Source organism: Mustela putorius, unplaced genomic scaffold (assembly GCF_011764305.1).
Source record: "Mustela putorius furo isolate JIRA1106 unplaced genomic scaffold, ASM1176430v1.1 tig00000095_pilon_pilon_pilon, whole genome shotgun sequence".
NCBI lineage: Eukaryota > Metazoa > Chordata > Mammalia > Carnivora > Mustelidae > Mustela > Mustela putorius.
The window spans coordinates 25,072,090-25,093,928 of record NW_025421280.1 but is presented as its reverse complement, the minus strand read 5'-3'; the positions used below and the strand labels follow the sequence as shown (position 1 = coordinate 25,093,928).

At 54.8% G+C, this 21,839-nt stretch overlaps 1 protein-coding gene across 4 annotated transcripts in view; it reads right to left on the bottom strand.

Annotated features, from left to right (window-relative positions):
- Positions 1-21,839, bottom strand: part of FYCO1 (FYVE and coiled-coil domain autophagy adaptor 1) — a 71,670-nt gene that overhangs the window by 34,646 nt on the left and 15,185 nt on the right. For all 4 annotated transcript variants that reach the window (XR_006606989.1, XM_045080814.1, XM_045080820.1 and 1 more), the window contains exons 4-13: positions 21,691-21,816; positions 17,560-17,666; positions 16,089-16,232; positions 12,430-12,520; positions 8,705-11,071; positions 7,524-7,616; positions 6,750-6,868; positions 4,140-4,307; positions 1,476-1,625; positions 606-817 (exon numbers count right to left, since the gene is read on the bottom strand). Coding sequence is in view for 3 of the 4 variants with exons in the window: in XM_045080814.1 (XP_044936749.1) it covers positions 606-817; positions 1,476-1,625; positions 4,140-4,307; positions 6,750-6,868; positions 7,524-7,616; positions 8,705-11,071; positions 12,430-12,520; positions 16,089-16,232; positions 17,560-17,666; positions 21,691-21,816 (3,577 nt within the window). In the remaining variant the exon portion in view is untranslated. The remainder of the gene's footprint in view (positions 1-605; positions 818-1,475; positions 1,626-4,139; positions 4,308-6,749; positions 6,869-7,523; positions 7,617-8,704; positions 11,072-12,429; positions 12,521-16,088; positions 16,233-17,559; positions 17,667-21,690; positions 21,817-21,839) is intronic.

Here is a 21,839-nt window from a genome sequence, read left to right as displayed (position 1 = left end):
AAAGACAAGACCCTACCGTCTTGGCTCTGCCTCCCTGGTATTCTACATCCACAGTCTGGTCCATGCTGAGGACAGCCTGGCCTGCTCTGCAGGCCTGTGCTGGGAGTAGGAACAACAGAACCAGATCCCACTTGCTCTTACTGAGCAGAGGAAAGAATGAGGAGAATACATCTTCCTTAGTCCCTGAGGGATCGTGTGAGCCACAGGGAGAAGGTGAAGGATGTGGTCACTTCCACACACAACTTTGGCCTCTGGTTACTCTGGCAGGAGGGCTGGGTATTGGGGTGAGACTTGGGAGACAGTATTTCCCAAGGTGTGGGGTACATTCCACTGGCAGCATGTGAGTTAAGAGGTACACAGACCTCAAATTAAATAACACTGACTCATACCAGGAGGAAATGAATTCCCTTTACAATTCTCTTTCAAGCCTAATTACATAAAAAAGAAAGTCTCAAACTGGTATAATACATTTTTAGCTCCTCTTTAATGCCCGTTTGGAAAACCATGAATTCAGCTCATTACAGCTAACTAGGCACACTGGAGTGGTGGTGGGGGGCGGGGTGGGTGGCACCTAAGAACACAGAGGGCAGCAGTGGGAGCCTGACCTTGGCCTCTGGCGGCCTGGGGCCCAGCCTGGGCTGGCGACAGTGCAGGGCTGGGCTCCCCCTGGCTGGTGCCCGAGCTGGTGCTGTCGGGGGAGCCAAGGCCATCGCTGAACTTCCGGAAGCAGGCTCGGCAGCAGCGCTCCTTCTTGCCACTGTGCTTTGTCAGGACGTAGTTGTTGCAGCAGTAGTAACAGAAGACGCGGCCGCAGATCCTGGGGCGAAAGGAGCACAGGCTGTGAGGGTGACGCACTGTGGGTCCCACAATCTGCACTGGGCTCTAGATGCCATATGGCTCTCGTCAGACCTAGCTCTGCCCTCACCGAGGAGTGTGGCCTTCCCGCCAGTCTGATAAGATTCCAATAAAGCCATCTTGATAAGGCCCTGGGAGATGTTTTCTTTCCCAAGGTCCTGGGAGGCAGGGGGATAAAGTACGTGGCTGAGCCCACCTTCTCTGCCACTGGAATGCAGGCGTACTGTTCCACGCCTCGGGGGCTGAGGCTCCAAGGGACCCCAGACCCACCTGGGCTGTGCGGATGATATTCCATCTCACTTGGCCCCAAATGAGATTTATTTATGTCTACCGTTCTTTGGGCCCTAGGAAGGTCTCCACTGTCCGCAGTCCCCCAGCCAAGGGTTGCTGGTCTCCGGGTGCTCCACGGCCCTGTGGGTCCCCTTGACTCTGCCCACACCCCTTTATCAAATCTTCTTCCCCTTCAGGGATCCCAGCATGTCCTGCCAGGACCCTGCCTAATGCGCCCCATCGTTTGGTTCCCTCAGGACCGAATGGCAAAGTGTGTTTCCCAGAAAGCCAGCAGCAGGGCCCACGCCTGCCGGTGGCGCCTGCTTCGGGGCTGAGTCCCACCCGCTGACCTGCAGTGGTGCCGTCGCACCATCCAGCTGAACTCTCGCTTGCAGTCGTGACAGTGGCTTGCCTCTGTGTCCCCGAGCCACCTCTCCTCAGCACTGAGCTTCTGTTGGAATTCCAGGGCATCTGACTTCTGCCACAGAGCATCCTTGTCCCTGAGACAGAGCCGCATTAGAAAAAAAGAAGAATCCGTGAGAACAACGGGATGATCCCTGATTCATTTCCAAAGCCTGATTCCAAAGTTCCCAAGACATGGCAGGAAAATTGACTTTCCTTGGAAACACCCCCACTCTAGGCCTCGTCTGGCCCCTGCATCACTCCTAGACTCAGCTGATGGCGCGCAAGTGAGGGCAGAGGATGCCCATGATGTATGTAGGCCCACCAGGGTCACATGCTGCTCAGGCGTCCAAGGGACAGTGTTTCTCGGTCACTTGGAACAGCAGCTGTAACAGGTTGTCACGGTCACATGATGGCCTGAGTGCTGTGAGCCCAAGGACCACAGATGCACTGCCCATGCAAATCTTAAATGTGTTCCGGAAGCTTTATGGGTTTAGGTTTTAAGTAACAAGTGATCGGTGGAGGAGACCAAAAATTGCCCCACCTGAGAGTCTGATGGGATGTTAACTGCCCCTGCTCCTCAGAGAGATGGTACCTACTCTAGGAGGCAAGACTGAAGGAAGAGGGGGGGCTTTTCAGAAAGGTCTGGCAGCGTCAGAACGTGGCCGATGCACCAGTGCCCAGGTGTGTAGGCTTCTGTGTTGCTGCTCATGGTCATTTTCGAGGCTTATGGCTTCCGACTTGGGAAGGCTTTGTTCTTTCCAAGACGGAGCCCTGGCCACCATCCTAAGGTTACTGTAGGCCCAGGAGCACCTCAGTCTCGAAGACCAACACCAGGTTCACTGAAGTCCTGTGAGAAACTGATGCCATCACTAGCCGGAGACTCCCAATCCACAGAGCTCTCCCCTTAAATACTAAAAGCTGGGACGGGACTGCCCAGGTGGCTCGGCTGGTTGAGCATCAGACTCCTGGTTTCAGCTCAGGTCCTGATCTCATGGGTTGTGAGATGGAACCTGTGCTGGTCTCTGCGCTCAGCACGGAGTCTGCTTGGGATTCTTTCTTCCTTCTTCTCCCTCCCCCTCTGCCCTTCCTCCCCATGCTTTTGCTCTCTCTCTCTCTCAAATAAATCAATCTTCAAAAGCCAGGCCAGAAGCCAGGAACTGACTGGCTCTTCAAGGATGCTGGAAGTTGTCAGCAAGTAGGACAACTCACACCCTGGTCCAGCATCATCCTCCTGGCTGATTCTCAGCCCCTCCACCCTGTCTCCTGGAGGCCAGGCACCCACACCCTGGAATGTGGGACGCTGTCAGGACCAGGGTCCTTCCATCCCACACCTCGGGAAGAGATCTGAGTTCAGAGGTCATAGATGCCCTGAGTTCCAAGTCTGAAAACTGATGACACGTGGGCAGAGGCCTCACACTTGCAAACACCACCATTTGGCAATCCCAAATCAATGAGTGGCTTTAGACATCGCTTATCCATGGCTGCCAACATTGCAGAGAATGAGCTCATCAGATCTTACGTGGCTCTTGAAAGCAAGGCCCAAACTGTAAACCAATTCTATGAAGCGTTCTTGAGAAAATGCTGAACTTGGGTCCAAGTCAGCCTTTAGTAGAGCAGCGGATCTCGACTCTCGACACTGGCTCACTGATGCCCCGGTCTCACTCTGAGAAGTTCCAGCTGGCTTGGTCTGGGTAGGGTCTGGTCATGGGTATCATTTTAATAGCTCCCCTGGGGATTCTAACCGGAGGCTGGGGTGGGGGAACAACTGCTGTGGTTTAAACTAACAATTTACAAATTAACAATTTACAGACATCCTGAGGTTGGAAGAACATGTTAAATGGCACCACAGGGATGCAATCAGCAAAATCCAAGCTGTGGGAAACTCGGCCAGATGCATGACCTAGCTTCCTCGAAAGTAAATTGCAACGAAAAAAACCCAAAAAACAAAAAACAAGTTGGTGAGATGGTGGCCAAATCACAGGCTAAGTAAGAGAAACCTAACATACTTCCCCTGCAGCGTATGGATCTGATCTAGAGCCTCATTAGAAAAAATTATACTCTCACAGAAATAAGGCCATCTGGGAAGTTGGGCCCTTCACCCGTGTGGTGACAAGGGTCAGGAGCACAGCACGCGTGTCCTCCAGTTCCTGAGTGCCCTCCTGGCCCCACTCACACGCTGCTACCTGCACTGCCTGCTACCTGTGGGCACTGGAGAGTGTGAGGCCTGGTACCAGGGAAAGCGGGAGGGAGGAGAAGGGGAAAGGAGCTCAGGAAAGAGGGACAAGGGACAAGAGAGCTTCCTAAAGATATGAGACATCACTTACTGTCATGCCTGTGGCTAAGAACACAGAGATTTTGAAAATAATGCCCCAGCAAGTACAACAGCATTAACTCAGATGAGCACTGATGGGAGCAGTGAAATCCACCCTTCAAGGCAGCCAAGGGCCAGGGCGTGCCCCATCTGTGTTGGAGGAGGGCCTCAATGACGCAACACAGGCAGACACGGGGCCCATTTCCCTCGAGAGGCCTTTCAAGCGCAGCTGCATGTCTTTCAAGAGAAATCCCAGCTCCAGGGAGGCCCCGAGCCAGCTGCTGGTGCTGACTCTCACCTGAGCAGCTCGATCAGCCGTTCCTCCAGGTACTGCTTGGTTCTATTCAGGTCATCGAGGTCCGCGAGCATCTTCTGGTCATTCTTCTCCCGGTCTGTCACCTCCTGGCAGAGTCTGTTGTAATACTCTTGGATTTTTGTCGTGGCTTTTTCAAGTTCCTTCTGGGTCCTGGTGGAGAAGTGGGAAGCTTACCGATAAGCCACTGTGTCCAGCTTCCCCCGTGCCTCTGGGCTAACTCGGACCCCTGACCAGGGGTCCTGCTGCCCTCCAAGCCTTTGCCCTCTCACAGTGGGGCGCCCCTCGGCACGACCCACTACCAGATTGTGCATCCCCAGGCCCAGCCTTCAAAACTCCTCTCGCAGCCCCACCCTCTTCACATGCCACGCCCCTCCCCCCACCAAACACAGCGGGCATTCTGGGAGAGCAGGTGACCTCAGGCCGCTAGGAGCACCCCAGGTGAGTTGAACTCTGCACCTTGGTTTTGGGGCAGGGGCTGAGGTTATGGGGGAAGGTGAAGGCTGCAGTGGACAGGCCGATGATGGGGGCGGTTTGCAAGAGGAAATGGAGCTGGGCTAGAAAGAACACAGGTGCATCTCCCTGGAGGTGACCACATGGACGATGACCCGTCTCCCACGTGCCTTTGGGGCTCTGGGCACAGGGCGTGGTGCTAGGCTACCCAGCGGACACTCGATGGGCACTGCCAGGTCCTGACCCGACAGTCCAGAGGCCTGAGGGGCTCTGTTCCCTCGGCTCAGTCTACAGCCAAGGGGCTGCCCGAACGCAGCACGGTCCTCCTGCCCTTGCCGGCTCCCCTGTCCCTGAGGGCAGTGGTGCTCCAGGAATGCTCTACGAACCCCAAGATCCAGCAGGGCATTTGTAAAAGCTCCATTAGACACAGGGCTCTGCGGAGACTAAGCCAGATATCTGTGTCTAATCCCGCCTTCCCACCCAGCAGAAAGCTGCCTGAAGGTTGTTTACGAACCACTCTCTGCCAAAGTGATCTCATGGGTGTACACAAACACACGCACGCACGCACGCACGCATGCACGCACACCCAATCCAGGGCCGGCAGGTTATGCAACATCGAGCAGCTAGGACAACAGCTGGGAGATCTTAGGAATAAGCACAGTTGTAGCATTTTTTAAAAAGATTTTATTTATTTATTTGACAGAGAGAGAGATCATAAGTAGGCAGAAAGGCAGGCAGAGGGGGTGGGGGGAGCAAGGTCCCCGATGAGCAGAGACCCTGATGTAGGGCTCGATCCCAGGACCCTGTGATCATGACATGAGCCGAAGGCAGAGGCTTAACCCACTGAGCCACCCAGGCGCCCAGCTGTAGCATTAAAAAAAAAAATGCCCAGCTGTAGCATTAAAAAAAAATGCCACCAACTTTTAGGAGGCTCTTGCTACTTATATTGTCACGTGATTATGACCTGGGCGGCCAGAGCCCTATAGCGTTTGAACTGTGGAAGAAATCAGACGAGGAGAAATGTGCATCTGGGTTAGCGGACACCCTAATCTCCTGCTGAGCCTGCACCCACCCTGGAAGCCAGCTGGTTGGAGGCCGTGAGGCTTGCACGCACAAGGTAAAGGCTTGGGACAATCTGGTGTGATAGTCTTTGCTGGGGGCACACACCAGGTCCCGGGACCCCTGGCCTGACTGCCTGGGCCTCCTCACCGAATGCTGGGCTCATGTTTATAACTCCATGTGGCCCCCTAGCCCGAAGATGAAGGGTCTCAGGGAGGTCTTGGGGCTGCACAAGCAGGGCCATACTCCACGGGGAGGGCAGAGGCGGTGAAGGGTGACAACACAAACATGGTGGCAGAGTCTGCAGGCAGACCGGCTGGCCTGGTGCCGGGCACCCTCGCTCACCCTTGGCACAGACCTCGGAGGCCTCCCCCGACCCCAACCGCCAGCCCTGGGGCCTCTCATTTCACAAAGGAAACCAGGAAGAGTCACAGCTCGTAGCAGGAAAACACACAGGCACACACGCACACACGCGTGCACACACAAGGGCACCCTCACTCGAGATCAGACAAAGAAGTATCTGTCTGTGCTTTTTAAGGGTCATTGTTGAGGAAACAGACTCTGGAGACAAGCGGCCTGGGTAGCACTCTTCCCCCCGCGTCACCTGTGAGCTGTCAGGCGCTTAGAAAGTGACTTAACTCCTGGGAGCCTCACGCTCCCCATCTATATGATGGGGACAAGTAATAATTTCCCCGAAGGACAGTTAGGAGGTAAAAAAGGACAAATCGATGCCAGTGTTTAAAACAGTGCCTGGCCCATTTGGGGCACTACTTCAGTATCTGCTGTTATCATTACCACTATTCTAGTCCAACTTGTATTTCATGTCAGCTCTTCCGAAGCAGGAACGTGCCCCGCCAGAGGCAGGAAAAGGGCATTCAGAAAGGCTTGGCGGCTGCCTGCAGGGGCGTGTGGGGCAGGCTGTGTGGCGTGTATCTGGCAAGGCGCCTCCCGAGTCTGGCTTTTCTTGCAAGAGGACTTCCTTAACTCGCTATGAGCAGCTGAGTTTCTAAATGACTGTGCCAAACGCCCCCTTCCCTGAAGCCTCCACCACCGGGGCCGCGTGGGTGGAACCACAGCACTAACCTGTCCAAGCTCTTGCGCAAGGCGGCCCCCTCCTCGTCCTTCTTCTGCACGGCAGCCTGGCTCTCGGAAAGACGCTGGCTGGCGCCGCTCAGCTGCTCTCCCAGATCCACCTGGGCGGCCTGGCACAGGACGGGGGGAGAGGATGCTCAGCCGACAAGAGCCCACGCCGCGGCCAGAAAGGGACTGGGGGTGGGGGGTGGGGGTTCCTCCGCCCCCCCTGGCCAGGTCACTTCTAACTGGAGGTGGTTTTAAGTTCAGGAGCCCGAGAACCTTTGAGTGACCTGCTCCTGTTTGTCATCCTGTCAAGCGGGCAGGGGAGGTTGAGGGAGCAAGAATCAGAATCTCAGGGTGGGGGCGGAGGTGGGGTGGCGGAGAGCGGGGTTCCCTGGAGACAGGCAGCACCCCCCACTGCGCCCCCACGGTTCAGGACCACTGGCTCAGGGATACCAGCGGAGGCAGCTAAGAAGGACACTTTATATCCTTTCCGCCTGGCTGGCTGAGAAACACATCTGGCGGCCCCAGCCGGGTGTCCGGGAGGCAGGAGGGCCCAGAGAGGTGCACTCAAGACGTCCACACCAGGGAACGGATGGGTGCTCTGGCTTGGGAACTGGGAGTCTTGCATGCGGCCCTCAAGGGTCCAGCAGAAACCAAACCAGACCCCTCTTCCCGACAGGCCCACACCCTAGGGGTGGGAACGACCAGGCAGAGGTGGGCGCGCCAGTCTTCCCTGCCCAGGTGGCCAGGCCGCCGACCAGCACACCCCCGGGGGCCTACCTTCAGCCTCTCCACGGCCTCCTCGGCGGCCTGTAGCTGCCGGCCTCGCTCCTCAAGCTGGTCCCTGAGGCTCCGGCACTCTTCACTGGCAGTCTGGAGACGAGAGAGGGCTTGTGGAAGTGGGGTCCTTGCACGAACACCCCCTCAGCTCCATTCCCCCAGATGGGTAAAAACAAGCTCTCTGTTTTCCACCAAACTCAATAAGCTCTGGGCTTGACTGGGGACAACATCCTTTCAGGTTTCTGAAGAGACTTAACCTGGTCCTCACACCTAGGATTCAATTTCCGCCAAGGAAAGAGGGCCCTACGAGCCACACAGAGCCGCGCGGGGTGGGACACAGTACTGGAGGCCCATCTGTAGAAATGCCATGGTTGTGTGTCTGGGAGCGAGCGCAGACTGCAGTGCTAACGGCCCAGTGGTAAGTTCTGGAAACCAAGGCCCCACGGCCGTCCTGCTTATGTCCTCACTCTCAGCCAACCTTACCCCTTTCCCTTCGTGCAATAGTAAAGGCCCATGGTTAGCACTGCTCCTGTAAGCCTGTCTACCCCAAGGGCTTTGTGGAAACGCACTGAGCCAGTGTCCACAATAGCACCGCCCACCGGGATGGCACCTGAAGGGAGAGAAAACCCACAGACGAGACTCACAGATGGGGCCTGCTGTAGGTTCTAGAGGCTGGGAGAGGGTCTAGGACAGACTCATAGGCCCACAGGGCTGAGCACATACATAAACGAGCGTAAGGAAAACACATGCCTCCTTTGCAGGGGCCCCCGCCACCCAGCTCCTGGTGACTTCTGCAGGGTGGGAACAAGGGCAGAGCCTTTAAGATCTCCTGAGAGCTCAGAGAGAGCCCCCACACTACTGTGTAAACACCCAGCTCGTTAAGAGCTGGCCACTGATGTAAAACAGCCACTCTGTATGGGCCAAACCAGTCTGCAGTCGCACTGAGTTTAGGCTTCTGGGCTAGGGCCCTGCTCCAGACAGGGGCCCCTGAAGGGTCCCTGGGAAGGGAAGGGCGCTGGGACCTACAGAGCAGGACCGCTGCGTCTGCCCAGCCGCCCAGTACATTCTGGGGTCCTCAAGCGCCACGTGGCTGAAGGCACAGCCTATCCCCTCGTGGACCGGTCAGGCCGCACCGCAGGAGACCACTGCAGCCCGGGGGAGTCCAGGCGAGGGAGGACTACCTTCAGTCGGCTCTGGTGGTCCATGATCTCCGTGCTCAGCTGGAACTTGAGGGCATTGAGCTCCTCGTGTGAGGTCTCCTGGAGGCTCTGGGCCCGCTGCTCAGCCTGGGCCAGCTGGGCCTGCAGGCTGGGCAGGGCGCGGGCTGCCTCCTCGGCCACCTTCAGCCTTTCCTGCAAGCCGTCCCTCTCTCGCTGCAGGCCTGCCACCTGCTCTTCCAGGCCCTCTCGCTGCCTCGAGGCCGCCTCTTTGGCATCACGGAGCTCCTGCAGGGCGCGGGCCAGGGCCTCCTCGGCCTGCTTTTTCTCGGTGAGCTGCATGCAGCTATGGACGCTGGGCTCGTCGTTGGCTGGGCTGGCCCTGGGCAGCTGCTCTGGCGGCTCTGCCTGTTCCAGCCGGGCTTCCTGGGAGCCGGATTCTGTCCTGGATCGCTCCTCCTCCTCCTCCTCAGTCCTCTCCTGCTCCGAGCACCGCAGTGGCTCCCAACCAGAGGCCTTCTTGAGGGCTTCGTTCTGCTCCTTCAGCTGCTGCACCAGGGCCCTGTGCTCCCTCAGAGCAGCCTCGGCCACGCTCAGCTGGCCCTGTACCTTCTCGAGGTCACCCAGGGCTGCCTGGAGCTTGGCCTGAAGGTCCAGCACCCCAGCTGGCAGGCGCCCGGCCTCCCCCTGCTGGGTCTCCACCTGGGCCTGACACAGGGCCAGCGGGGTGGCCGGCTCCTGGTGTGCACTGTCGTCAGGTGCGCCGAGCCCCCGTTGGCCTTGCTCTGCCAGGAGGGCCTCGATCCGCTGGGTCTGCTGGTGGCACTGGCTCTCGAGAGCCCTGAGCTCCCTCTCCCGGGCCTCTGCCAGCTGCCGGCAGCGCCCGACCTCCTCCTGCAGCTGCTGGCACTCGGTCTCCTTGTTCTGCAGGGCGGCCTCCTTCTCGGCCACTTGCGCCCTCATGGTCTCCTTGGCCTTCTTCACGGCCAGGAGGCTTGCCTCCATCTGGTCCCCCATGTGCCGGATGCTGGCCTGCTCAGACTCCAGAGAGGCCAGGGAGCCCCGGATGGTTGCCTCCCGCTGCTGCAGGGCCTGGTAATCAGCCTGCAGCGCCTGCAGCTTGCCCTCAAGGAGCTGGTTGCGCTCCAGCACATTCTGCAGCTCCTTCTCCAGCTCCCTGTTGGCCTGCTGGAGCTTCTCCTCCTGGCCGCTCCCTTGCATCTGGGTGTCACCTGTCTGGCCCTCCTGGGGGCTTCTCTGCTCCTCCTCTGGCTTCTCAAAGACCTGTCGCAGGCTGGAGTCTGGGGGACCCTGGGCAGTGGGCTTCTCCCCTGCCGTGGGCGGATCTGGGCCTCGCTGCACGGCGAGCTGCTCCAGCATCCCCACCTTCTGGCTGAGGTGGTCTTTGTCCCGGATGAACTGTTTCTTCTGCTCCTCCAGGTCCCCCACGAGCTGGCTCAGCTGGGCCACCCGGGTCTCCAGGAGCTGCAGCTGCCGCGCCAGAGACCTGGCCTCCTGCTCCAGCAGCTCCTTCTCCTCTCGCCGCTGCCGCTCCTCCTGCCTCACGTCTGCCAGCTCCTGCTCAAGGGAACTCAGGTGGCCTAGGGACTCCCGTAGCTGTCGCCGCAGCTGGGCGGCCTCCTGCCCCTTCCCGGCCAGCTCCTCCTGGACGGGGGCCATCTCCTTCAGCAGGCGCTCCAGGCCAGCCCGGGCCTCCTCCTTCCGCTCCAGCTCCCCGGCCAGCTGCTCGAGCTGGGCACTCTGCTGCCTGTGGAGCTCCTGCGCCTTGCAGCTCTCTCCTTCCAGGACTTGAAGCTTCTTCCGCAGCTCCTGGACCTCCAGGGCCGAGTTCCCGGGGAGGAGCTCTGCGTCCGGTGCCGTATTTGCCTTCTGCTCAGCCGCACTCAGCCGGTCCGGGACATCAGCCGAACGCTGGTTCTTCCTGCCCAGCGGGTCCCACGCGGCCTCAAGCTCCTGCACCAGGGGCTCCAGCATGGACTCCAGCTGCCGCAAGGCCGAGCGGTAATCCCCCTCCTTCTCTGCTGCCCCCAGCTCCAGGGCCTGCAGGCATTTCTGGAACTCCTCCACGGCTCTCTGGGCGGCCTGCGTGACCTCCCGCTGCTTCTGGAGCTCGGCCACCACGTGGGTGAGGCGGGCCTTGTCCTCGGCAGCGGCGCGGCCCCTCTCCCTCTCCGCCTGCAGCTTCTCGGCCTGCAGGCTGACCGCCGCCCTCAGCTCCTGGTTCTCTCGATCCAGCTGCTGCATCTGCTCCTGCAGCCGCTTCTCCCGCACCTCCAGCTGGTCCAGCTCCAGCCGCATCTCGTCAAAGCCCTCGAGCGCCTCGTTGTTTAGGGGGCTGCTTACGTCAAGGCTGGAGGCCATCTCCTGAGTCTGCGGAGGAGAAACAATACACAAGTGGGTCTGGGACAGAAGCTACACGGCCACAGGGAGAAGCTTTAGAGTTTAACGAGAAGTCATTAAATAGCGAGCCTATTGAGCTGTTCGAAAGGCTAGAAGCGCCTTGTTGGAGGCACCTGCCAAAGGAGGTCAGAACACAAGACCACAGATGCAGGCTCCCCGGGTACTCAGAACCCACACGTCCCATCCAGCCTCCTGGAGCGCCGGGAGCATAGCGGACAGTGGCACTTAGATTCATTACGTTACATTTAAACTCCTGCTCGCCACTGCACCGTACCTACAGCTCCTGCTGTGATTCAACCACAAAATAGGGTTCCAGCTCAATTTATTCTCCACTCTTAATGCTTCTACTACTTTTAGTTGTTGTATTTTTGTCAATTAACTGCACTGTTCTGACCTTTAAAACTATATGCGCCAATGATACTCTCACATTTATAACACAATTAACGAAATTTGCCTTTCCCATGAACTTTCCTTACTTGCCGGCATCAAGCCCTTAAGGGCTCTTTCACTTGATCTGCACTGTCCCCTTTTGAGCTAGGATGACTTCTAGGACCTCCATTTTGGGATGAGAGCACTGAAGTTTCGAGAAGGTAAGCGGTCTGCCCAGGATTACGTGACAGCATTTGACTCTGCTGCTTCTAACCCAAGAGCTAAATTGCTTCCTTTAAAATAATTGAAAAGCTTCTAATAGAATTTAATTCTTAAAAAGCATAAGTTCCGGGGCACCTGGGGGGCTCAGTGGGTTAAAGCCTCTGCCTTCAGCTCAGGTCATGATCCCAGGGTCCTGGAGTCAAGCATCCCATTGGGCTCTGTGCTCAGCAGGAGCCTGCCTCCCCCGCTCTCTGTCTGCCTCTCTGCCTACTTATGATCTCTGTCTGTCAAATAAACAAATAAAATCTTAAAAAAAAAAATTAAAAAGCCCAAGTTCTATTGGGTCATAAAAACCTGGACTCTAAGAAGTAACACAGATAACAGAGGGTTTATATTACTTGAGTTGGAATAAAAAGTGTGTGAGAGGGGTGCCTGGATGGCTCAGTCATTAAGCATATGCCTTCAGTTCAGTTCCTAATCTCAGGGTCCTGGGATCGAGTCCCGCATCGAGCTCCCTGCTCAGCGGGAAGCCTGCTTCTCCCTTGTCCACACCCCATGCTTGTGTTCCCTCTCTTGCTGTCTCTCTCTCTCTGTGTGTCAAATAAATAAATAAATAAATAAATAAAGCTTAAAAAAAAAAAAAAAGGCATCTGAGCACATCGACCCGAGTTGCAAGAGGCCAGGGCACAGCCCGGTCGGCATTCTGGTGAGGAGACTCCCAGCCTTGCTGGTCTTACCTGCAGGTAGCTGCTCACCAAGCTGCTCATGCTGGAGCTGCGGCTGGGAGGTTTCCACAGGTAAGCTGAAGAGCCAGGGGCCAGCGTCCTCCTGCAGGGCCACAGCACAGACAGACTGCATCAGAGCAGGAAACACGCACGCGTAAGCATGCACAGAGGCCCTGATTATCACAAGGCACCAGGTCGTGGCAGGGGGCACCGCCCTCCTGGAAAGAGTGTAAAAAGGCAAAAACCCATCAGCTTCTACCAGAGATTGCATTTATGCTGGTCTGCAGCTGACAGCTCCACTGCTAAGTCTGAACATAATAGGCCTTTTCACCTGCTGCCCGGGAAGAACTAAGTGGATGTATCATTTCCCCATTGAGGGCAGAAATTTTCCTCACCCCCTCGGGTGCCTGTCACAGTCTCACTGTCTCTAGCAAGAGAAAAGCAGCCATCAGTCTGGTAAGTCAAGGTGACAGCAGGCTTGGGGGCAGCAGACCCAGCCTAATTAACTTTGTACCACCAGGAAACAGATAAGCTGGCATTCAGTTGTACAACAGAACGCTCTGCATTGGGGGTTAACAATCTTCTCTTACAAAGGGCCAGACAGGACATATCTTATGCTTGTGCGCCTTCTGGTCTCAGTCCCAACACATGCTCCAGTGGCGGAATGACAGCAACCGTGGACAACAGGTAAATGAACAGGTGAAGCTGTCTGATCCACTCCCCCAACCCCCCGACACCAGCCTGTGGGCAATGGCTGGTCAACCCGCTCTCTGCGGCTACAGAAATCCATGCAAACACTGATAAAAAACTCCAACATGCAGCGAGACGAGCAAGCTGCAAAAGAAGAGCTACCTATGATTCGATATGTGCAAAATTTATAAATGCATACAAAATAAAACCACATGTATATAAAATATGCAGGGATACCCACTCGGTAACACACAAAGATACTCCGGAATGATGTGTGGCAACTACAGGGCTGTCATTACTTCTGGACAGGAATTAAAGGGGAGAGCATGAAAGTGGGGTGGGTCTTTATTTGGATTTGTGATCTTTTATTTCCTAAACACATGGTATCAGACATGACAACATCCAAAAAAAAAACAACCCAAAAGAACCAGCTCGAAGGGGCTTCTGCTGGCAAAATAAGGAACAATTTAGGCATCAAATTAATGATTACAGTGACAGAATATAACACACGGAATAAAATAAGAATCCATGAGTCAACTCTGCTATAAATGAATAAATACACAGGGGTGCCTGTCTGGCTCAGTCAGCAGAGCATGCAACTCTTGATCTTGGGGTTGTGAGTTCAAGCCCCACGCTGGGCATAGAGCTCACAAAAATACATACAAATGTGGGTATATAAATACTAAGGAAAAAGCGAGGTAACAACCTGATCTTTTTTTCTTTAAGATTTTATTTACGTATTTGAGAGACACAGTGCAAGAGAGAGAGCACGAGCAGGGGGAGGGGGAAGCAGACTCCCCACTGAGCAGGGAGACCGATGTGGGGCTAGATCCCAGGATCCTGGGATCATGACCTGAGCCAAAGGCAGATGCTTAACCGACTAAGCCCTAGTTGGTTAACCTAATCTTAAAGTATCTTCCTATAAGAAACCTAATGATTGCGGAGCCTGAGTGGTTCAGTGGGTTAAAGCCTCCACCTTCGGCTCAGGTCATGATCCCAGGGTCCTGGGATCGAGCCCTGCATCGGGCTTTCTGCTCAGTGGGGAGCCTGCTTCCTCCTCTCTCTTTGCCTGCCTCTTGGCCTACTTGTGCTCTCTGTCAAATAAATAAATAAAATCTTTAAAAAAAAAAAAAGAAAAAAGAAAAAAAAGAAACCTAATGATTACAAAGGCAGAGACAATAACTTTAGAGAAATCTGGCAAACACCACCTTTACCTAATGGTCACAGGCAACGGCCCCGGTGATGAGACAAATGATTTGTCTCATCAGGTCTCTGGACTGTGCTGAAGACGATACAACATCTGGGTTCTCCTGCCAGAAACGCTCACCCTGAATCTGACAATGAGGGAGCCCTAGACAAACTCCAACAAAGAACATTTTACAAAGTAACTGGCCTGTGCTTTTCAAAAATATCTACACCGTGAAAGACAAAGACTGAGAAACTGTTCCAAATTCAAGAAGACCGGAGAGACTGGCATTAACTCCTGGGCGGGCTCCTGGAGTACAAAAGACATTACTGGCATGATTCTTAGAATCTGTAAACTGGGGGCGCCTGGGTGGCTCAGTGGGTTAAAGCCTCTGCCTTCGGCTCAGGTCATGATCTCAGGGTCCTGGGATCGAGCCCCGCATCGGGCTCTCTGCTCAGCGGGGAGCCTGCTTCCCCCTCTCTCTCTGCCTGCCTCTCTGCCTACTTGGGATCTCGGTCTGTCAGATAAATAAATTAAAAAAAAAAAAAAAAAGAATCTGTAAACTGGTGGCATTGTATCCACGTTAAATCCCTGATCTTCGTAACCGCACTGAGCTTATACATAAAAGGGTGCCCTTGACTTTGGGAAGTACACAGTGAATCCTGAGGAGTCAAGGGGAATCAAGTCTGTAACTTTCTCTATAATGGCCTAGGGAATAAACCAACATGTATTTTTAAAGAGAGAGTGATTAAACAGTTGTAGCAAAGTACTGAGAACTGGGGAGTCGGGGTGAAGGCTGGATGAATGCTCTGGCATTTTGGGGACAACTGTGCTGTAATTATAAAACGAATTCAAAATGAAGACGTTTTAAAAAGGACACATGCAGTAAAAACGGCAGAATGTTAGCTTTTCATCTCAGTGGTCGGCTCATGGCATCATCAGATTCAGGACTTTTCGTCACAGGGCAAAATAAAAAAATACAAAACTAGACACTGAAAACAACCTGTATTAACAGAAAGCAAAGCAAAGAATGCCGCACTGGTGGGCGCCTGGGTGGCTCAGTTGGTTAAGTGACCAACTCTTGATCACGATCTCAGGGTCGTGAGATCCATGCTCCGCGCTGGCATGAAGCCAACTTGAATTCTCTCTTGAATTCTCTCTTCCCTTCCTCTCTGCTTCCCCCCTCCCCACGTGTGCACCCATGTGCATGTACACACATGCTTTCACACACGCCCATGCACACCGGCGCGTTCTCCGTCTCTCGAAAAAAAAGTGCTGAACTGGAGTTGAACTCAAGTCTGGTGCCCTGCAGTACTGGGCAACTGTGGGCAAGTCGCCCAATGTCTGAGCTGGCCCTTCCCATCCCCCTCCTGGCATGGCAGGCGAGCGCGCTTACCCTTCCGTGGGGGAGCTGTGACTCCCTCTCCCACTGGCCTCAAGGCCTCTGAGGAACCCTGCAAGAACACGACCAGGAAAAAGCCCACTGGCTCCCCCGCTGCCACCCCCAAGTCCCTCAACACACTTAAGAAACCTCGGGATTTGCATATACATCTCCACTGACTCATAGACCTGGCCGTGGAGGAGGGTTAGGAGAGTTTCGGGTTGGAGCCTTCAGATGTTATCGTTAGTCAGACTCAACAAAGCCTAGAAAACTCGCAGGTCGCAGGTGTAAGAACTGCAAAGCCTTCTGTAATCTACTGAGTGACTGAACCGCTTTGCATCGACTGGCGGCAACCTTCAGAACTTCGAACATCTCTTTCCCCCGTGTTTTCAACCAAGCGAGTCTTCAAGATACCTGGCAAACGTTGGCCAGGCAGCGTCCAAGTCATAGCCTCTGGACGCCAGGTCAAACTGGACCTCGGTGAGCTCATAGAGCTGGCCCACGATGTCGGAGCTCAGCTTTGGCTTCAGGAAGGGGCTTCTCGCGTAGTACCAGTCACTGCAGGGAAGCAGGAAAAGGGATTGATGACAACAATAACAAAGGAAAGCAAAGACTGAATTTGATACGGCTCTGCCTTACCAAATTCTCACTCCTTACTAACGAGATTCAGACAGACAGGGACACACCCCAATTTGATGTTCACTGTGGGAGCGTGTAACTTTCAAATACGCTTGCTCTTCTTCAAGGAAATCACTGAAATGAACTAGATGCTTATTCGTGTATTATCGACATCCTATCCAGTCCCCAAAAAGGAGACGAGAAAATTTAAATCTCAGTTTTGTGCCAGGAAAGGGGCAGTTACAGGGGAAAGAACTCTTTCTCTGTGAAATGTTAACCTCATCTTCTATTCCTTCGAGAGGATTCAATACACGCCGGTGAGCTTGTGGCTAAGGACCGTCCGGACACCAGTTTTCAAGCCAAGAAACGGAACAGCCGCACTTTGAGCTGCTGGCGCTGCACCACGTGAAGCAGCAAGAAGTGGGAACGGCACCACCGCTGTGTGTGTCAAGAGCTGCCTGGCTGGCGCCCCTGAAAGGTGACACCCTGGACGTCAAGCGGCTGGGGACGGCTCTCACCAAACGTCTGAAGTAACCTTCAGATCAAACGTGCGAAGGTTCTCAGTTCACATGAATTCACAGAGGCTGCCACACGCACGAGACATAGGTCTTTATGCAAATCAATTTCAAGGTGACAAAACGAAACACAGTGTTTTCCCCCACAAGCGGTATTTTTTTTTTTTTTTTCCAATCCACAAGGGATTTCTTTGATTAACTGGAAGAACACTCCCTGGGGAGAGGGGAGGCAGTGCTGGGAAAGGGTGCAGGGAGCCTGAAAGAGGTTCGGCTGGCTGTTAGGGGCCTGAGCTGCAGCTCCTCGTGGGATGCCCCGTTTACATTCTCAAGCCCCCTTTCCTCCCCCACTCAGACTTTAGCACCAGCCACACAAAGGCTGACCCCACCAACCACCTGGGCTCCAACCTGGCCGCCCACTGCAACGTCCGGGGAGGCCCGACACACCCAGCAGACGTTGACATGGAGTCTTGGGTGAGGGCCGTGGTGGCCGGCGGGGTCTATCCTTTCATTAGGGCCAGCACGGAGGGCATGCCACCCGCGAGAGAAATCCACCTGCATCAGGACCTCAGAGCTTTGGATCTAGGCTCCTGCTCTGTGACCCGGCATCAGTGGGGCTAGACAAAGGCACTCGGGCCCCCTGAGCTTCCTGTCTTCCCCGGTGCACAAGACGTGCTACCACCCCACGCACACTGAGGATGGCTGGGGGCCCCCTCGTGCTCATGGGGTAAACCCCAGCTCCGCCACGCCCTTACCTGGTCACCTTGGTGTTCATGAAGCACTGCTGTAAGGTGTCCGCCAATCTCTGGTGCACCAAGGAGTAGCGGATAAAGGCCCTTCCTTTCCCCAGAGAGGTTCGAAGCTGGAAAAGGTGGGCAATGTTGAAAAGAAGAGCTGTTGGCCGAACGCCAAGGGCAGACGTGGCCTTAGGACGGCGAGGCCTGCAGCAGCCGGACTTGCTGCTATCCCCCACCTGAGAAGAACCTGTAGATTCCGGTAAAGGTGGCAAGGGGGACCCGTTCACCAGAGGCCCTGAAACTTCTGCGGCTGCTCCAGGGAATGTCATTCTCCCACCCCAGCTCCGTCAGAAGCTCTGGGCTTAGCGTCGCATGTGAAACTGTCTGATTTAATCTGGAATATTTAGAATAAAACGAGGCAGCTCAATGAATGGCTCCTAGCATCAGAAGTGAGCTAAATTAAGAGATGGCCTCAGTCTGGCTAACGTCTAGGCTTGTTTTTAGGTGATGGGAGAAGAGGGGTCAGGGCGAGAGGCCAAGAGGCTTGGCTAGAGCCCCAGTGTGGGGGCCGGGGGTGTGGGGGAGGAGGGGGGAGGGGGGGAGGTCAAGGGCAAGGGTGCATCAGGGGGACTTTTAAGAAGTTCTGATGGATACATGATAGCCTTCTCGGTGTTCTCCTGAAACCCTCAGTAAAACCTGTAGGTGCCAATGCTTTCCGGGTTGGTTTCGTTTAAGGGGTGCCAACTCGCTGCATTAGTCAGAAGGTGTGGCCCAGTCACCCTGGGGTAAAGAACAAATGGGTGTGGCTCTGTTTCAGGTGGACAACACAGGAGGGTCCAGATGCAGGCCTGCCATCGAAAACCTCATCTCATCGTGCCAAAACGTGGCTTCTATAGAGGCTTCTGGAAGCTTCTGGGAGGCAGGTGGGGTGTGCTGGCCAGAGACTGCCAACTATGGGCCCACACAGCCAGTTTGCCAAACAGGGCTCATTCCCATGGTTCGGACCCAGAAGTTCAAGGTAAGTGGGCAGGAATTTGAAAACTCTCAATCTCTCATTTCTGTCAGTCTCGGAGTCTGGGTCGGATAAGTAAAGACCCATATACCCTCCTTGCCTCTTCAGAGGTTAGAAATGTTCAGCTTGGTGGCTGGGGATGGGGGACTGATGGTCCTAACACCCCACGCTATCGAGAAACCAATCATGGCACTGCACCGAGACAGGAAACGTGTGGTACAGACCCGAGCACCGACATATTAATGAAGATGTAAACATCCCGGGCCATAGCACCTTCTAGCTCAGAGCTGTAGGCCTCCTTACTGCTGACTCAAGGAAATGACACCACAGTATGAAGTCGCTTTAAAAAAATAAAAAGGTGTGAAATATCATGAGTTAAGAGAGAGGCTGTAAGCCGGGTCTCCATGTGTGCTCTGTAAGTCTGGGGCATGGTCATGATACCTAGGAGTGGAAGTGGGTGGGTTGGTGGCAGCCGGACACACAGGCCTTAGAAACACCGTCATAGCCTGTCTGCAGAGAACTGGTCAGGACACACGTCCTTGGGAGAATCGTGAGGACAGCTCCACATCCAAATCCAAATTCTTTTTTTCCACTGATAATCAAGGGCGAATGGGAGTGTTCAGGGGTGATGTCCAGCAAACTCAGGGCAGCGCAGAACAGCTAGGCAAGGTGCTGTGGGGCCAAGTGTGTTGGTCAGACAGACACATCCACATACAGGCCTGCAGAATTCAGTAAGACCCTCACACGACAGCCCATGTCCATGAGCTCCCAAGGAATGGGCTTGTCCTTAACAGCAAAACAGCCACTGTAACACCATTTAGAACATGAAGACTTTCAGTGCCAAACAATTTGGGCCATGTTTTTAATCAGCCCTATTAGGGAAACTGATCTGACATGTGTACATATAAATGGAGCTGTTTATTAGAAGAGGTGTCTTGAAACATCCTTGGGGGGAGGGGATCAAGAGCTCCTCTGCACTGCAGGTGAAAATACTGCCCAGCTTTTTAGTTTTGCTGTTCTGACATCACGGCTCCAGGTTCATGACCTAATTCAGTAAATCTTTGGCATCTGGCCCAAACTCATCTGCACGATACCCAGAAGCTACCCAACAGCCTCAAAGGGAAGGAAGTCTGCAGGGCGCATGAGAGCGGATTCTGCTCTCAGTCAGATCACTGCGCCAAGAGCGGGACACCAAGCCGCACCGTGGTTCAGACCCTGGTCCATCTGGAGGAAAGTCGCACAGCTCAGGCTGGGCTTTTTCCGAACCTCCAGAAGTGGCTGATTATAGCCTTAGGTTATTTTAGCCCAAAAGGCTGCCTCCCACCCCATGAAGGCCTGAGGGGCCCAGAAAGGCTTCTTATCCATTCACTTCTACCTTTTGGCTTGGCGGCCTGGACAACACTTGGTTATTACAGTTGGCCCGAGTACCCAGAAGCCCTGGCGCCCAAGTGCCCTTCCAAGTCATTCCACCCAAGAGAGCCCCCGAGAGCAGAGCCTTCAGGGGGACGAGACAACTGGGGCCTGTGGGAAGCAGAGCCCACGTGGCCACCAGGAACCAGGGCTGTCTGGGTAAGCAGCGAGTGCTTTTTGCTTCGAAAAGTCAGTTTCCCTGGCCTCGGATTGTCTAGAGGTCTGTGCTTTCTGTGAAAAGGAGATTTAAGCATTTTGTAACCCTGGGCCGTGAGGACTAAACTAAACTTATTCCAGACTTCAGTTGTCTGAAGCCATAAAGCCAAAGGCCTTTGTTGCTCTGAAGAGTGGAAGATAGGACAGTGACATTAAGAACTTCTTCCAGGGGTGCTTGGGTGGCTCATTGGGTTGGGCCACTGCCTTTGGCTCAGGTCATGATCTCAGGGCCCTGGGATGGAGTCCTGCATCGGGCTCTCTGCTCGGCGGGGAGCCTCCTTCCTCCTCTCTCTCTCTCTGCCTGCCTCTCTGCCTACTTGTGATCTCTGTCTGTCAAATAAATAAATAAAATCTTAAAAAAAAAAAAAAAAGAACTTCTTCCAGACTTCTGGAGAGGAGACGACACCCCTCTCCAGGTGTGTGATGCATGAAAACACTCTACGTCAGGGACCTGATGGTCCTACTAGGCAAGTTCTCACGAGACTGTGGTGCTGCATGGACATTAAAGGAATCCAAGGAACTAACTCCTCACAGCCAAGGTCCTTCCTCCTCTTCTCAGATGCCAGAGGGTGGGAAATGCTCGGCCCTCACTGTCCGCGTAAAGGCCGTCCTGCTCTATAAGAAGAAACCCAACTGACTCCAGCTGGCAGGGAGCGAGAAGGGATCGCAGAGCACCTGACTCGGCGGCCTTTGTGGGAGGCCAGCCAAGGGCTTTAAAGTGACTCCAAACGTACTGACAAGATGCTGAAAAGACAGATGAAATGTAGAAACACTTTAGGCCTCCGGCCCGAAATCTAGGGGTTTTCTCACTCCTGAGGGTGCACAGTTTTTCCCTCCCAGAGGGACGAGGCTGAAGGGGTGGGGGAAGGGAGGGAAACAGGGGGGAGGAGAGAGAGAAAGAGGAGAGAGGGCAAGAGAGGGAAGGAAGGGGGGAGAAAGAGAGGGAGGGAGAAAGGAGAAAGAGAGAGAGAGAGGAAGGAGAGTGCGGAGAATGTGTTCTGGAGTTTTCTGAAACAGCAAAGCACTGGCTGTCTGCTCAAGGGGCTCAGAACTCAATGTGGGGAGCTGCTTAGCGTAACCAGTCCCTTGATGGCGCACATCACTCTCTTCATTATAAACACAAGTTTCCTGCACAAATTATAGGGAAAGCACCCAGTAAACTCTAAGCACTTTATCTAAGGAACGAATTCTCTTGAAAAGGCAGAGGCGTCCCGTGCTCTAGGCCCCCGACGGGCCCCCCGAACGGCCTCAGTGTGAGCAGTCCGCTCTGAGACGGCGCGTGCTCGTGGCCTGAACCCGTCAGGACCGAGCCACCCCTTGCTTGGCGAGTGCTCACTTGGGTGGCTTCCCTGAGCGAGCACTGGGCACGGAGTGCGCCCGGATTTCCTTACTCCCTCATCAGCCGTCCGCTCCCTACCCTCCTCCTCAAGGAGCCGGCTGCGGCACGGGTTGGGCAAGAGATGCTTAAGGCAGAGAGAGGAAGATGCGAGGAACCTGGCCACTCTGCTTACCTCCGGAATCGACTTGACGAATCGGATCCCGTCATTGGCTCCTTTCACCTTGGCCAGGCAGGCGCAGAAGTAATCCCAATAGTCCTTCCTGTTGCCCAGAAGGGTGGCCTTCTCCTTCTGATCGAACTGTGGAGACCGGGGGACAGAGA